The following is a 15,792-nucleotide window of genomic DNA, read 5'->3' as shown; positions in this document are numbered from 1 at the left end:
TACTGCTAGTTACAGTATCATTTATGTTGGTTACACTTTTGGCAGTGAAACTTACTGTCACATTCCTGTAACCTTTTACAAATTTGAAGAGGACATTCAGTCTAATATTCTGGAAACAAAACACATCATAAATATAACCTAACCACAGTCTATCAAAGTTTCAGTGAAAAGTTAGGTTCACACTTGTCAAACACTGCATAAATGATTGGCTAAAAACATTTAACAGCAGCTTGGCTACAAAGGCCTTGTTTACATTAAAGAATGCAACCGTACTACAAGTCCGCAAGGGCAATTAATTCCCTTAGTGTGAACACTCCTTTACTCATACTTCAATTCCGCATGCAGTCTTAAGAATTTATCCTCCTTTCTGGGGCTTCATTCGCTCGTGTATTCTTAATAAATGTAATGTGAATGGTCGCGGACTTAATGGTGACCCGAGATGTCAGAGCGTTGCCCTTCTTAACAGAAACACTACCAAACGATGCTATTCGTGAACCCAATTCATTTCTTTGAACCGATTTGACCAACACTGCAGAAAAGACGCGGTAACGGTTGTGAGACGAAAGCAAACTGAATGACAGTCCACTTAAATCTACTGTTATAACCTTAATTTCTTTGTACGCCGTACTGACAGATTTTGAAGAGGCCAAACTGTTCGGATGATTTTGGGTTCGGTTGCTACGGAATTTAGAAAAAGGCTAAAACCATTGCGTCTGGCCTGGCCTATAATGAAGTTGCACTAGCCTACTGAATGCAGATACAGTAGACCTTAATAGGTTTAGACCTAACATTAAATGCCTTCGATGTTGGGTTAGCCTCAAATTCGACATCAAGCAGTAAAACACTGACTGGCAAGATCGTTCGCTCATCCACATGAAGGGTTTGGAAGAAATTCAAATCTGGGTTAAAATGTTATGGTAATGCCAGTACGGAGTGGTTTGAATACAGTATACTGTTTATGTGCGATGATTGTGCGTTGCCGTGCAGTGGTGTACGGAGTAGTACGTACAGCACATAGGACTATGGCAAAGTACAGGGGGAATGTAAACATTTGATATGACCTTTTCACGCCTGCGCAGTATATTAATCTCGCAAGCAGACGAAACTTACTCGTTCTGAAATATGAATGCGTCTTGCTCTTAACTAGTTGATCCACCTCGCGGACTTAATATCAATAATCGCCCAGGTTGCATTCTTAAATGTGAACAAGACCTAAGAGACCATCTGGAGCAACAATCTAGAGTTAAATGAGTGTTCACTCAAGTTGTTTGTAGTTGGTTGTTAATGGCATTGAAGACACCCCCCGAACCGCGTGCGACCGTCTGAAAAAGTGACGTTTTGTTCGTGTCGCTACATAATGCAGACAGTACAGTAATAAAACGTGATACCTTGTTAATTTTTAGCTGGACTTGTCCATCGCTGTATCGTTTGTACACTGTGCTGTGGGTATTGACCGCAGCTGTATGTGGTGACTGTACACTAGTGTCTAATTACCGACGGTAGCAAGCTTTGTGTGTATTTTCTGGGATCGATGGTGGTGTCTAAAACTTCTGTTACACCTCATCGAAACTAGGTCAGATTACCGGTATTAGACGTTTCTTTTTGCGCCAGTCTTCACACCCTTTAAGAAAAGGGAGGAAAATTCCCTGTTCAATTTATATTTTATTTTTTGGGAAATCTCTTTTCAGACAATTTGCTGTGATAGCTCATTAAAGAAGCAATAAGATACGTTCTATTTGCTGCAAATGTTACAGAAGCAGAACTTTATTTTGTAAACAAATATTCTGAACTTTGGTAGGATATTTACCTGGACCAAGTAGTACAAGCCCCGTGGCAATTGTGGGAATGCAAATTAATGTGTATACTGGTACAGGTCAACGTGTTGCAAATTTAAACCTGTAAACATGTACTCAAAAGCACTGTAGAACTCACAGAAGGTAACGTACAACTGCAGCACAAATGTATGCACTAGCAGAATATTCAGAAATATGCTCTAAGCCTCGAACAAAGGGACAGTTCAGTATATTACATGTAAACAATCAATGTCACTTCCGAAACAATAGCAAAGACCACAGGCAGATTAAGCTTATTTCGGATAAATTTGTCCCATGTTAATAAAGTATTAAAAGCTGCATGTTTGGTGATTGTGATCTTTTATTTCATTCCAGTATATTTATAGCACTAATGTAAGCAATGGGCAAGCTATCTGTTGTCCAGAAAGGGGAAAATGTGGCCAAAAAAAAAACACATATTTGTAATTGATTCATCAACTGTGCATGTTAGTTGAGAGTGTACGGCTGAACTAGCATATTTTAAGCATATTTATGGCCACCAAATCTACCTGAAAAAACGAGAAAGTTCGTTAAGCTACACAAGGTAGACTTTACTTAGTATGGTCAAATGGCCAAATATCTAAGAATTCTAGTATTTGGTCACTGAGTTACAAAGCAATAAGTGCTAATATTGAAAGTTACACCACTGATTTGAAAATGACCATATATATATATATATATATATATATATATATATATAGTTACATGTATATATATACTATATATATATATATAAACTATATATATATATATACTATATATACTGGACTTTTTGTGATTTCCCAGGAGTAGTTTCCATAAAAAGTGCTGAATGGCCGAGTGAAATGAAACACAACACTGATATGAAAGTGAGCCAATTAGTTGCATTATTTCAGGGAGACAGACTTGTACCCGCAAAATTTGGCAATCTTGCGGGTTTCTATCGGGTTGACTTTCACGTGATGTAAATAACCTTCACTATCAGCGTTATTATCAAAGGCAAGGAAGTATTTGAGATTAAACATCTGAAGAAAGTCAGCAAGGAGTGACACACCCTAAATAGTGAAGTTACCTTTCTAAATTATAGAAACATGTGAACTTCCTTAAGTTATTTATTCATTATTATGTATATAACGTTCACTTATCAATAGTAAAGATTGACTAGATGTATACATACACAACGAAAACAGCAACAAACTCTCATGATGTAAGTTGTCCGAACAAATGATATCGTAACAACAGTAAACCTTTACAATATTTCCCCTTCGTTACAGCCTTTATTTATACCTTCAAATATTTAATCCCTCATAAGAAGATTTTGCTTTCAGTGTACTGTGCGCAGAGGTTAGTGTTTACCACGTAGCCCTTGAACGCTTACATTTACATCTTGCAAAAAGCTCTATAAATTAGGGAAATATGTTTAAATGTTACAACGTTATCAAGAGAGGAGCAGACATGAAACATTTAACATTCTGGAGCTTTGTCACACTGTTACTATCATGCACTGGTAAGTTTATCAACTAGTTTTTACCAACGAGACTCAAGTTTCTCAATATTTTACCAGTTTACAACCTTTAATTCCCGTTAATGTAACAAATATAAAATGACAATTGAAATTATGGAGGAATAGTAACAACGTATTCGAGGCAGCAAAAAATTCAAAATATATCTGATAGGTTGTCGTAATTGTGTTTAAATGCTTTTGTGTTTTAACTAAAACTAGAAGCAGTGTACAAATTTGAAATTATTACTAATTTTATACTGCACCACTGATATTCTTAGAATAAATCAAATGTAATTTCCAGCATATATAACAATACAAATGTAGCAGTTTATCTGGACTAGCGTTAAGAGTAAATGCTGAGCTTGATCAGTTATCTCCGTACTGATACGGGGACCCAAACATACAGCAAGACACATGCTAAATAGAGACAAAGAACTCAACTGGATTGGCATATATTAAAATGTGTAATTATGCAAACCGATATATAAATATAGGCATTCAAATCTTGGGCCCAAACGAATCATATAATACACATGTACTTATTTAATTAAACTGGCATCGTGTCTTACTAGTACGTTCAATTATTACTTGATGGTTAAGGTACGGCTAAGTTATGTTATCTTCGGTGTTCCAGACTGATCCTTTCATTGGCTAAGTGGCTCCAGCGGTATCTTTAACAGTCAGATTCTTGAACATCTCCATATATATAAGTTGTGTTGCATTATTCCCTTTATTTGCTATATACTTTATACTGTGTGGCGAGACCGATATAACTATATTGGTCCACACGTTGTTTCCAAAAGGTGAAATGCGTCCCGTTCAGGCAAGCTCTAAACTATGATACACTGTATGAACAATAGGCTGGTCAGAAATATATTTTATGTTCTTTTCAGTACCACAATATGGGTCCATTTGGTATCTAGGTTTAGTCCAAAATTTCTTCCTTGTTTCCATTTGTTCCAAAACTTTTTTCCTTCTTTCCATCTGTTCAGTTCATTAGAGGAAACTGCGCCAATGTCCTGACGTCTTTATAATATTTGCTTTTACGAATCTCTCAACTTTTCCTAATATATCAACATTTTCTATCAAACTTCCTTCTGCACTCTACTCCTACCATATGTATTCTGCCTTTCCTATCTGACTCCCAGATGGACCGTCTACATTTTGTCCCCATACAGGACTCTATCCCCTACCCCCTGAGTCAGCCTTTTCTCATCTAGGACGCTGGGGTTGCTTAGCAACCCAGACGGAACATGTAGCCAAGTCAGAGTTAACCCTCCCTTTTTATGACTTAGAGTGTACAGTGTAGTACTGTACACTTTACCATTGCAATATATACATGTAAGTGCAGTGAGACAATCTAGGGGAATGTAAACCTCTAGGAAATGGAGATAATGCACTATGTAAGGGCACCCAGTCTCACACAATAAAAATGGTATAGATTTATTGCCGATGCTTTACAATAATGGGACGGTTCAATCAGATAGTGTCATTAAGTCGTTTCACAAATTTTGGAAGGAGTGCTCAGTTTAAGTTGCGGATCTTCTACAACAACTGTGGGATGATCATTTACACGATTTCAACAGGTTCACGAAGTATATTTTTGCAGTCAAAATACTTTACAAAGTCACATTGTGTTCAGCAGTGTTTAATATAGCCAAGTCATATTTTTTCAAGCTTTACGTGTCATCATTGTTGTCCCTAACAAGTCATAGTCAGCTTTTTGCTAACAACTATTTATCAGCCATCATCAGTTCCCTTCATTTCCATGTTCAATTGTTTTACTAAGCAACACTGAATATCTGTGAATTGAGAATAAGCATCTCACTGGTTACTTTTAAACCTACAACTTTGAGCACCGTAAACTTGGGTTTTACGCTTTTAATCTTTAGCTAATATCAAATATTGGGTAAACTTCTTTGAGTATGATACTCTGTTACTTTGCTCGAACTTATTGTTCGTTTAATACATTAATACCGGTTATTACTTTCGCAAAACTATCTTTGTTGGGTTGCTGCAGTTTAATGATTTGAAACAAGATGTGTCGTTTTTTGTAATAGTCTATAGTTCAATGTATACTGCAGGTATCCTATCAGATTTAAAGTAAACTTCTTGCAGATGACTCAGTCATTTGCTGAGTTGAGTAATATGACAAAAAATACTATTAAAGTCATGTGCAACAAAAGCAATGGTTTATCCCGTCTGCAATTAAAAAAAAAAGCTAAAAAACATCGTCCTTCATCATATTAACAACATTTTTGTTTTTGAAAGCGGAATCGGTGAACAGTGAAGCGAAAATGACCAAACTTGGGGACACAGCCGAACTTGAATGCGTTATTGACATTTCAAGAACCTTGCACACAATCATTTGGAAAAGAAATGACGAAAATATCATCAGATTAGATTCACCTACAACAACCGTCGAAAAAGACAATTTTGAGCTTGCAGTAGTGAATGAACAGTCTACTTCCTGGTTAAAGTTAAGGAAGACTTCCTTTCCTGATGCTGGACTCTATGTATGCCTAACGTATTATGAAAGTGGAAGCAATGAAGAGCAATCCATACATCTCCAAGTTCAAAGTTAGTACAAGATTAAATTTCATAATATCTAAAGAGAGTAACCTGATTTTATACTGCAACTATCCAATTGATTGTCCGTTGTAATGCTGCTGCTTTTGTTTCAATTAGAAATTTTAGCTCAATTGTAAGAACTGTACCCAACAAATCATTTGTTCGTCATCGCGTATAAATACACCAGTAAACTACTAAGGATCTAACCGATAAAATCAGCATATCGGAATCAAATTATCTTGACTGAGACTTTATATATGTATTAGGAATGAACTCGAAAATGCAAGGTGCATCTTCATGGCTGCAATTGCGGCGTCACCGCCTTTGATCGGATATGAACACAAACTGTCAAATACTTTTCATTTATGGTTTACACTTTCTCTTCTTTCATACAGCACAGCCTAACATAACAAATATTAGAAACACATACACCGAAGGAGAGGTTGTTACAGCAGAATGTTGTGTAGAATTTGCATTGGCACCAGACCAAGCCGAGATAATATGGTATATTAACGAGACACGACTCAACCATCAAACGGTTGACACAAATGACTCAACCATTTCATCCTTAACACACACAGTCTGTAGACAGACTTTGTTCCGTGTCCACAAGGGACACAATAATGTGACTCTGCTCTGCCTAGTTAACAACGTCCTTAACCTCACCAGCTCCTCTTCATTACACGTGACATGTAAGTATACCAGAAAAAATCTAGGAATCAATTATTTATCATCGTAACGTCAATAAACTGCTTCTAATGATTGCGTTCACTGTCTTCTTCCGTATTTCCTTACCGCCTCCACTTCTTTTTCGTCGCATTGTGTCATTATTCACACGCGATGCCCATTGTTAGTTGCCTTGCATGTTGTATGGTTGGTAATGTGTGTCAAGGTGGGATTCTAAAATTCCAAGGAAACAAACCCACCAATCAACGCCATTTTATTTGGGTCAGAATATGCTCATGTTTACAAACTTCCTTACAGACAACATAGTTGCATTACTTTTGATTATCTTTAGTACTTTAATATATGATATGTTGATCCCAGTTATCCCAACCCCCTCTAGAGAGAATATAGACTTATCCATTGACTTAATGAACTTCTCTTCAACAGATCCATCGAGTGTTGAACTTACATTTTCAAGTCGTTTACACAAAGGAAATATATTATCAACCGAAGAACACAGCGACGTCAACATCGAGTGTGTATCAGACGGAAATCCGGAACCTACCGTTACTCTGCTGAAGAAGGTTAATAGGAAGTGGCTGATGCTAGATCAGTCACCTGCCAAACTACCGGCAGAAAGAGGTCAAGTAAAGTGGGTTTACATCTTTGAAAACGTGAACGAAGAATTTACAGGCAACTACAAGTGTGTTGCGTCTAATAATCATGAAGCCGTTGCAATCAGCGAAGGATCCATTTTCATCTTCGGTAAACGTTGCATCTTTCTTCTGTTAGTTCTGTTGACCCTAAATATGAAATTCACCTAATACGTATATCGTTCTCACCAAATGATTTATGCACGTGTGAAGTAGTGATTTTAACAAGCTTACTTCTGGAGTTACATGTCTTAACCTCCAATTAAGTGATACGCATTATACAACCCTACCGTCGTCAAATATTGATCGGGATCACATAATTAGTTCTGCGTGCCATCGAGGGACAATAAAAAATCGTTTTAAGGCACTGATAAATGATAATTAATGCGAGAAATGTTATCCCAACAAATACCAAAAAGCCCATAAAAAAATGTGATTTGACATGATGAGTTCTTACGTATAATCAAAGGAATTTGAGAGTAGTATATGAAATTCTTCACAAGTATAAAACAGCACACACTATAAATATGAATGTAAGAGTCTGACTTCGGTCAGCTTGCGGCTTTGATAAGCCAATGAGGCTTATTTGCGAGTTCCTGCTTGCAGGAGGATCTAATATATATATACATACTATACCGTATCACTTGAAATTTGAAATTGCCATTTAAGAATACTGTTAACTTACAGGTGGCAATGAAGACTTCATAACGCAGACAAATGCCATCGGGGATTCTGTACAAGTAGGCTGCAGGAGTAACTATACCGAACACAGCATTATTTCGATGTGGTTCTTCGAGAATAATTTGTTAGTCAAACCTCTACGTCAAGGTTCAAATCACGTACAAGACTTTCGATATACATTAACGCTCTCGGATGATGGGAAAAATTCCTGGTTGGAAATTGCCAGTATTTCATTCAGTGACGCAGGAAAGTATATTTGCGTTCTATCAACAGGATCTAAGTTGTGGAGGGAAGATTTTCTTCTTCAGACTTACGGTAATGTTAATAAGGTGGTCATAAAGGTGAATCCCAATGGACTGATAAAACCAGAGATTTCTAATGACCCAAAAAACGTTTCATTTGCATTTCATAATATTGTCCCTTTTTAACAAGTGCAAGAATAGCATCCGTCAAGGCGAAAGATGCAAAAAGGATTGCACATTGTAGCGACACCAATATTTATAACCCTCGGGGGGGGGGGCGGTGGGAGGAACGGACACACCCTCGAATTTTTAAGTGCTCCTTTTCATACATTGAAAGTGCCAATATTTGTAATGGAAAGTCGAATTAATTATTTAAATATGCCGTGTTCGATAAGATATTTTGTGCATTGGTGTATGAATGACTATCATTTCTTGATACATGAATATATTACTCATGGAAATTACAGATAATGCATAGAATCAATGTACCATCGTTATATGGTGCTAACCATGTTTTCCAATTATTATTACTTTTTTATAGGAAAGCCTGAGCTAACAACAAATAGAACCATCGTTGCGAACGACAAGATTACCGCAGTATGTTGCGTTCCGGTTGCGCCTATACCGACATTGGAATTTTCATGGGCTTTAGACTACAACACGTTTTCTCCAAGAGACGTAATGTATGAAGTTCACGCTACAAAAGATAACAATGGTGCAATTATATGTGAGGTGGTAGCCTTTCCAACTGATCGTAAACACAATGATAAGGATTTACTTTGTACCGTCCAAGACGACCACAGAGCTGTATCTAAAGTGACCTTAAATGTGTGGTGTGAGTATTTATAGTATCATTAACATAATAAAGTTGTCGTTATCACACTTGTTCACAAGTGTTCACATTTTTTACTGCATTATGTTAAGAATATCATCTGTATTACTTCTAATTGGCGAGTAAGGGTATTTTCTGGCATAACTGGTGAGTGGCCACAATAATTATCATATCATGCTGCGTATTTGTGGCATGTACAGCGACCCACAAAGAGAAACAAAGACATCTCTGGAATGCAAAACATGAAGCTTGTTAATTTTTGTGATAACTAACCAAAATACATTGTATGTAGATACTCAGATTGAAAACCGATTAGTGTAGCCTAGTGTACTTCAGGTTTTCATTAACACATGATTCCCCTCACGTATTATTATCTCATCGCTTTCATAGTGACGATGAGATATTTTAGTTCCTTTGCCAATTGAGACATTTTAACTATGTTAGTTGCCATAGCCAAAGTTGCCGTGGCACCAAAAGTCAAAGTTCATTGGTCAAATTGATTAAAAGTGTAGATGTATTCAGTGACCCCACGGATCGCTCTTATATTCATAATGAATCAATATGACACATTACTTCAGGAATCATTGTTTACCGTTGCCTGTCAGGACAGGCTTCAAAAGAGCTTATAAACTGACTTTCGTTGCACCTATTTAGTACCAAGGTTTTCTGGATGAGAGTTGTAGAGGAATGTCCTTGGGAATATTTTTATACATGTTTGATGATCGGAGAGGTGTATGTTTTCGAGGAAACAACAAATGGCGTCACATTTCACAGTGTGTAATATTTATTAAAGGCAGCAATGACTTTTCAAAGCAACATGATATACATGACTTCAGAAAAAACACAGATCTTCCTTGCGTAAACAACTTGGTGAGCATTCACTATTAGGATTTTTTATTGAGGTGATGCCTTCAGAGGTCCAACGTCACACATTATAATAGGCAGATAGAGGTAATGCTTAATGGTCATCAAGGCCCATTCTCTATGAGAAACTGTCAATGTTCACCAAGGTAACACACCTAACGTAAGACCATATCTCAGGTACCAATCAACTAAAACAGTCTCAAAAGAAAAATAGGTAATCCAGCGAACCAGGCCCAGAGCCACAGGGGGTGGTGGCAGGGTAGGTATGTCATATTTGAACATTGATGAATGCCTTAAATGCAAGGACAAGGAAAACAAATGCTACAGTGTAAAAGAAGCCATAAAAATTGTATACTATCAACATTTTATTTATGGTTGTAATAGCAATATAAAAATTGTAATTATGTGCGTGGCTGAAGATTAAGGAAAACAACACGCTAGCCCTAAAACTGCTAAATTGACAACACCGTAGAAACAAACCAGTGACCTATCAGCTGACGAAAGATGAACGAGATCGGAACGGTTTCAACCTCCCCTCCCTCTCAGCGTTTCTCTGATTATTAGTTTCATGTTGTTTTTTCGTAGAAATTCCCGACTTCCGGTTAAAGATATCGAAACCTAGGTGGAGGATATGACCAGGAACATACAGACGTATGGAAACCCTAGGCCAGGGGGCATTCTTCTTAGGCCCCCATTTTTTTCAGTGATGATTTCAGAAACAGACAATCATGATTGAGTCATGCAAGTACCCTTCCAAACATAAACGTTGCCCCTTCAAATCTGAGCAGCTGACCACGGGCCAGAGCTGGACCCTCAATTTTAAAGTACCTTTTTACTAGTAAGGGAATGAGCAATACCTGACAATGCTGTTTCAATTTGTTTGAATAACCATTCATTCATGAAACATCATTTTGGTACAACTGAAAATGCTTCTTGAAGGTTGCAATGCAACCATATGCAGACATCAGCACACAATAGTTTACATACACACATCACAAGGATCTCTCTACAATTATTTGTATATAATGTATGTATATATTTATATTAGATCCTCCTGCAAGCAGGAACTCGCGAAGAAGCCTCATTGGCTTATCAAAGCCGCAAGCTGACCGAAGTCAGTCTCTTACATTCATATTTAACGTCCATGATTATGAATTGTTAATTGTTAACAACTCTGTAACTTGACGACATACATTAATCTGGGAGTGACTCGAACCGGGGACCTTATGATTGAAAGGCACCGGCGATATATAGTATATATCCAATAAGCCATTTACAGTTTAGTATGATGCCTGAAAGTGTCCCTGCATCATTTTAGTTTGCAATTAATAAATGTATGTAACAGTAACTGTTCACTGAATTCTGCGCCTCTCTCATAGATGGTAACACCCTACGAGTACTATCAGGACTATGTAACAAAATAATAGTAATTAAAGTACTGATGGTCACCTCAAAATGTACACATACCATATGATGTTTCTGTATCCAAGTTAAAAGGTTAAAACAGACTTGCCTGGGGTCTTTCTTCTAGACTTTCCACCAGTACAACCCTGTGAAACTACAATTGACAAGTGGTAAAACAATTTGGTTGGGTAGGATGGAGAATAACCAATGAGAGGCACTATTATTTCTACTCCATTGACTTTGTCTGTAGGGACTAAAGTTAATGTTTATTAGCCTACATCTCTCTCTAAGCTTCACTTCATACTGCAAGAGCAGGCAAGCCACACTGTAAAAAAATATGCTACATAGAGGTATACACTACACAAGTTTGTGAACTCCCACAATTGGCTATTGACTATTGACAAATACTTCACCACTTAAAATTCAAATCACTTATGTATGTAAGCTTTGCATTCCATGCATTAACATTGAAGAATTCACTTTGCAAACTTGCTTTAATTGTTTTCAAGGATGTTAAATAGTACTCTCTGGGGATGCAAGCTTCATATTGAAATCTTTTGAAATTATGAAATACCCCTCATAACTCTGAACTGGTCTCCATCTTGGCTTCGGGTTCCAAGTTTTACACACCTTTTCATCTGGTGGTTATTCATATGAAACTTGTTGTGTAATGTCAAATCCAGTGGTTTCTATGAAATTTACCTACAAGTTCCTGCCTTAAACTTACACTTCTATTGTCTTTACACTTACTTTGCTTGACATTCAGATTCCCTAAAGAAATCAATTCTGCAATCCTTCTCCTGTCATAAACTTCCCACATGTGTTTGAAGTGTCAGCTAGGTGAAAATGCATTGACGAGGAATTACCATTTCATTATACTTTCTGGTGCATCACTGTTTCTTTGCCCAGGACTGATGGCACAGCATCATTATCTACAGAAAACGAAAAGGTAAAATGTTTTGTTAATTTGTAGAATCCCTGCTGATGACACTGGGATTCATGTTCACTGACCAAATATGATTTGTTCGTCTGTGGAACACTAGTTGGCAGTAGCAATTTACAGAGTTGACAGATGTTAGGTATAACATAAAAACGTTGATAATACATGAATGACATACAGTATGCATATCAATGTAACATTGTCATAGTAACACCAAACCATACTAATGTGGAATAAAATAGGTTGGGATTTAAACTGACCCAAGTAGTTAACTTTAATAATAAAAGCCCTCAATAAAGATTAATTGAAGACTAAAGCTGCAGTTACTTATCTCCTGAACATGCTAATAATATTAAAAGCACAGCAACTTACTGAAAATCGGTTAACTCACTTATCCATGAAATTGCTGTACAATACTTTCTAAATACTTCCTAAATGTACAATACTTTCTGTAGAATACTTTCAAAAAACCTGCGGCTCCCTACACTGCTCATTGCATTCGGTGATCTTATTGCAAACATTTTAAAGATTTCAAAACAGTAAAATTTTGTTTTGATGGCACTTATGTAGAAATGAGGAATACTTTTCAAGAAAAAGTCGCCCAGGAAAGAACCTGGGCACTAAAACCAAACTACTGAACGACTGATCCGCTCTCAACCCCAGTCCCCTTGCATCGGGTCTGTGACTGTGTGATCATCATCGGGTGTGTATCACCATTCCCCTCGAAAAGAACTGATACTACACATAATCTTAGCCAAAAGGCCGAGAAGCGAGAAATGAGGAATATATTGCACTCATAATGAGTGTATTCAATGACACTGGTTTTTAACATTAATTTTGCACTATATAGTACCATGAAAACCACAGTACTGAACATGAAAATGAAAAATCAGCAATTTATATAGCTCACTTCGTACTACCCCTCAATTCAGGGCCTTACGAAACTTGGACTTAGATATTGTTGGTTATGTTCGGAATAGCAAAAAATTACAACGACAGAGCTTTGTGTAGTTCTACGACGCTTTCCCACCGTCTTTTACTCTTTTTACACTCAAAATAACACTTACAGATAACCCGAAGCATCACAAATCGAGATATGTATAGAGAAATTTGAAGGCACTACAATTTGGGTTCAAACCTTGGTACTAAAATAGTTGCAACGAAAATGAACGAAATCGAGCCTGATCTGATAGACTACGTACGGTCATTGAATATCAGAGACTTCCATAAGAAAAACAGACCTATATTCCTCCCGATACCATAATGAATAAACTTCCCATTCTAACTTGACTGGTGCATACAGTGTAGCCGTTCTTAATGAATAACAGATTGTATGACTTGACTGCGTTGTTACATGTACCTTTCTAACAGACCCAGCAACAGTCAAAATGATAACTGCATCCAAATTGTACATCAAAAACGATGCAGACATCGTACTGTTTGTATGCAAGGTAGACGGTAATCCTCCACCAGATGTTTTCCTTCAAAGAATAGATGAACAACTTGAATGGAAAACAGTTGCCCTTAAGGCTCTCGTCAAGTCAAACTTTACTACTCAACTGTTGGAATTTCACTTGCCTATTAAAATCAACGTGAACGGAATGTACAGGTGCACAGCTAGCAATGTAGTCGGTGGAATTGATGTGAGCGGTATAGTCAAAGTGGAAGAGACACGTACGTAAACTGTTGAAGGATATTTGTCGAAATGCCACTTGAACACTGTATTTCGGGTGACAATATAATTAATTTAATCGTACAAATCAAATACTACATGAATTGTAGAATATGGCGTTAGATGTAGTGTCGGCACCAGAAATTCCAAATTGTGAGCGGAGGGGGGGGGGGGGTGGCAGATTAACAGTTTGGGGGGACATTTGGAAGGGCAAAGACGCACTAGATAGTTCTTGCTCGCCTTTGTATCGATTTTGTAGAGCAAAAATACATGTTAGAAAAAGGAATTATACTTAAATTTCTCTATATCGTAGGGCCGTAGTGGGGTTCTAGGGTGAAGAACCTCCCTTTCAACACCTCCACCTGCTGGTGCCGCCACTTGTAGATGAACTATTGCAAACTCGGATATTGTTAATAATGATATTGTTAATAGTGAAAAGCACGAAAATATTTACAGTAAACTTAGACACGACGAATGTGTAAGCAAACTTATTTAATATTATTCAAGTTTCCTAAACTTTAGCTATTTTTGATATACGCAACGCTTAGTAACCTGTTTTTTCTCTCACTTGTACCTCGTTGACAGTCAGCAATTCGAATAAAAGCTGGGAAAATATCATAACGTTAGTAGTTGTAACGTTCGTCGTTGCTGCTCTCATCATCAAGTCAACTCACAGTAAGACCTCTTCCATGTTGATATAAATAATTGTCTCTATTGAAGTTTCCTTCAAAGATTATGGGGTACCATATAAATCGACAGATCCGCCACATTACACATACATTGCAGTATCAATAAATTGTTTACAGCATTTTTACAGCGTTTGATCATATATCTTACGATATGGGCAATTCTACTCCAAAAATACATATATCATTCTTTGTTTTGAATGTTTAATGGCTTATATTGCAGTAGCGTTCACTAAGTAACCTTTGCTGCACCAATTATGTGTAAAATGTTAAGGAATCTAAGATTCTGAAATAAAAATGCTCTGCCAAACGATTTAATATCTATACTTATTTACAAGTTTATACTCGCTCATAACCATCCAATTTATGTCATATTTTCAGAAAGATGTCGGGATATTCCACAGCTATCACGATATTTGAGGAATAGGATCGTGCGGTAAGGTGGTATTTTAATTCGTCTATCATTCTTTTTCATATTATGATGACCACCTTAAACAAATTCTCGTACATAGTATAAGGAATTGTTGTACTTTCTTCAAGTCTTTTAAAATATCTTGGAACTCTCGCCGTACCTGCTCCTGTGCTACTTTGGGTAAACGAAAAGGGGACAGGATACCCAACGTTAGCGACCCTTTACAGTTTTTTGGAAGCGGAACTGAAAACGAAAATTTCGCCCGTATACTTTGCTCTTCCGATTTGTGAATTCTCGCAGGCCTTAAATTTTGTCCTTTAGAAATTATATTCGGCAATTGTTGTGGGGGATATCTGCGCTAAATAGTCCATCACATGTTTCATGTGCACAACATAAATAAACTGAACAAGACTAATTCGGTGGGCGAAGTAATTCTTTTCACTTTGAGCTATGTTTCCAATTTTGCCTTTTTCCATTACTAACCTCGTGTCTAGTGCACGTTTCAGGAATTCAGGGTAAAACACCCCTGCCGTCACTGGGCCCATAAAACCTAAGTCACCACTACTGTTAGCTTAATAAATCCATATGATAAACATCTCACAAATGCTTGTAAGTCATTGTCATGATGTTTACATTACTTTGTTCCTAAACTTTTGTAGGCGTCCTACATGGTTTTATTTCACTTCATGTTTTTTGTTGTTATTATGTAGTATTTATTTGCCTAACTGAAATTCCTCTTTTTAATTTTGAAACTACTGAAATGGAAGCAGTACCGTGGATTCTATAACAATTGCCTATAATTGCATAACAGTTCTGAGAAGAGTCTTCCTGGGAAATGTTGGTATACTTTGTAA

General features: G+C 37.0%; 1 protein-coding gene and 1 pseudogene across 2 annotated transcripts in view; one reads left to right on the top strand and one right to left on the bottom strand.

Moving 5' to 3' along the window:
- The first annotated feature begins 2,576 nt into the window (after positions 1-2,576).
- LOC139977590 (uncharacterized) overlaps positions 2,577-15,792 on the top strand; it is a 30,173-nt gene continuing 16,957 nt past the window's right edge. The window contains exons 1-9 of one of the 2 annotated variants that reach the window (XM_071986989.1): positions 2,577-3,318; positions 5,587-5,895; positions 6,282-6,578; positions 7,000-7,317; positions 7,893-8,201; positions 8,670-8,963; positions 13,540-13,842; positions 14,426-14,515; positions 14,908-14,962. In XM_071986989.1, the coding sequence (XP_071843090.1) occupies positions 3,228-3,318; positions 5,587-5,895; positions 6,282-6,578; positions 7,000-7,317; positions 7,893-8,201; positions 8,670-8,963; positions 13,540-13,842; positions 14,426-14,515; positions 14,908-14,962 (2,066 nt within the window). In that variant the 5' untranslated portion in view covers positions 2,577-3,227. The remainder of the gene's footprint in view (positions 3,319-5,586; positions 5,896-6,281; positions 6,579-6,999; positions 7,318-7,892; positions 8,202-8,669; positions 8,964-13,539; positions 13,843-14,425; positions 14,516-14,907; positions 14,963-15,792) is intronic. The other variant, XM_071986990.1, reaches the window with a different exon arrangement.
- On the bottom strand, positions 12,721-12,942 carry LOC139978105 (U2 spliceosomal RNA; annotated as a pseudogene).

Source organism: Apostichopus japonicus, chromosome 12 (assembly GCF_037975245.1).
Source record: "Apostichopus japonicus isolate 1M-3 chromosome 12, ASM3797524v1, whole genome shotgun sequence".
In the NCBI taxonomy this organism is placed as follows: Eukaryota; Metazoa; Echinodermata; class Holothuroidea; order Aspidochirotida; family Stichopodidae; genus Apostichopus; species Apostichopus japonicus.
This window is presented reverse-complemented; position numbering and strand designations above follow the sequence as displayed.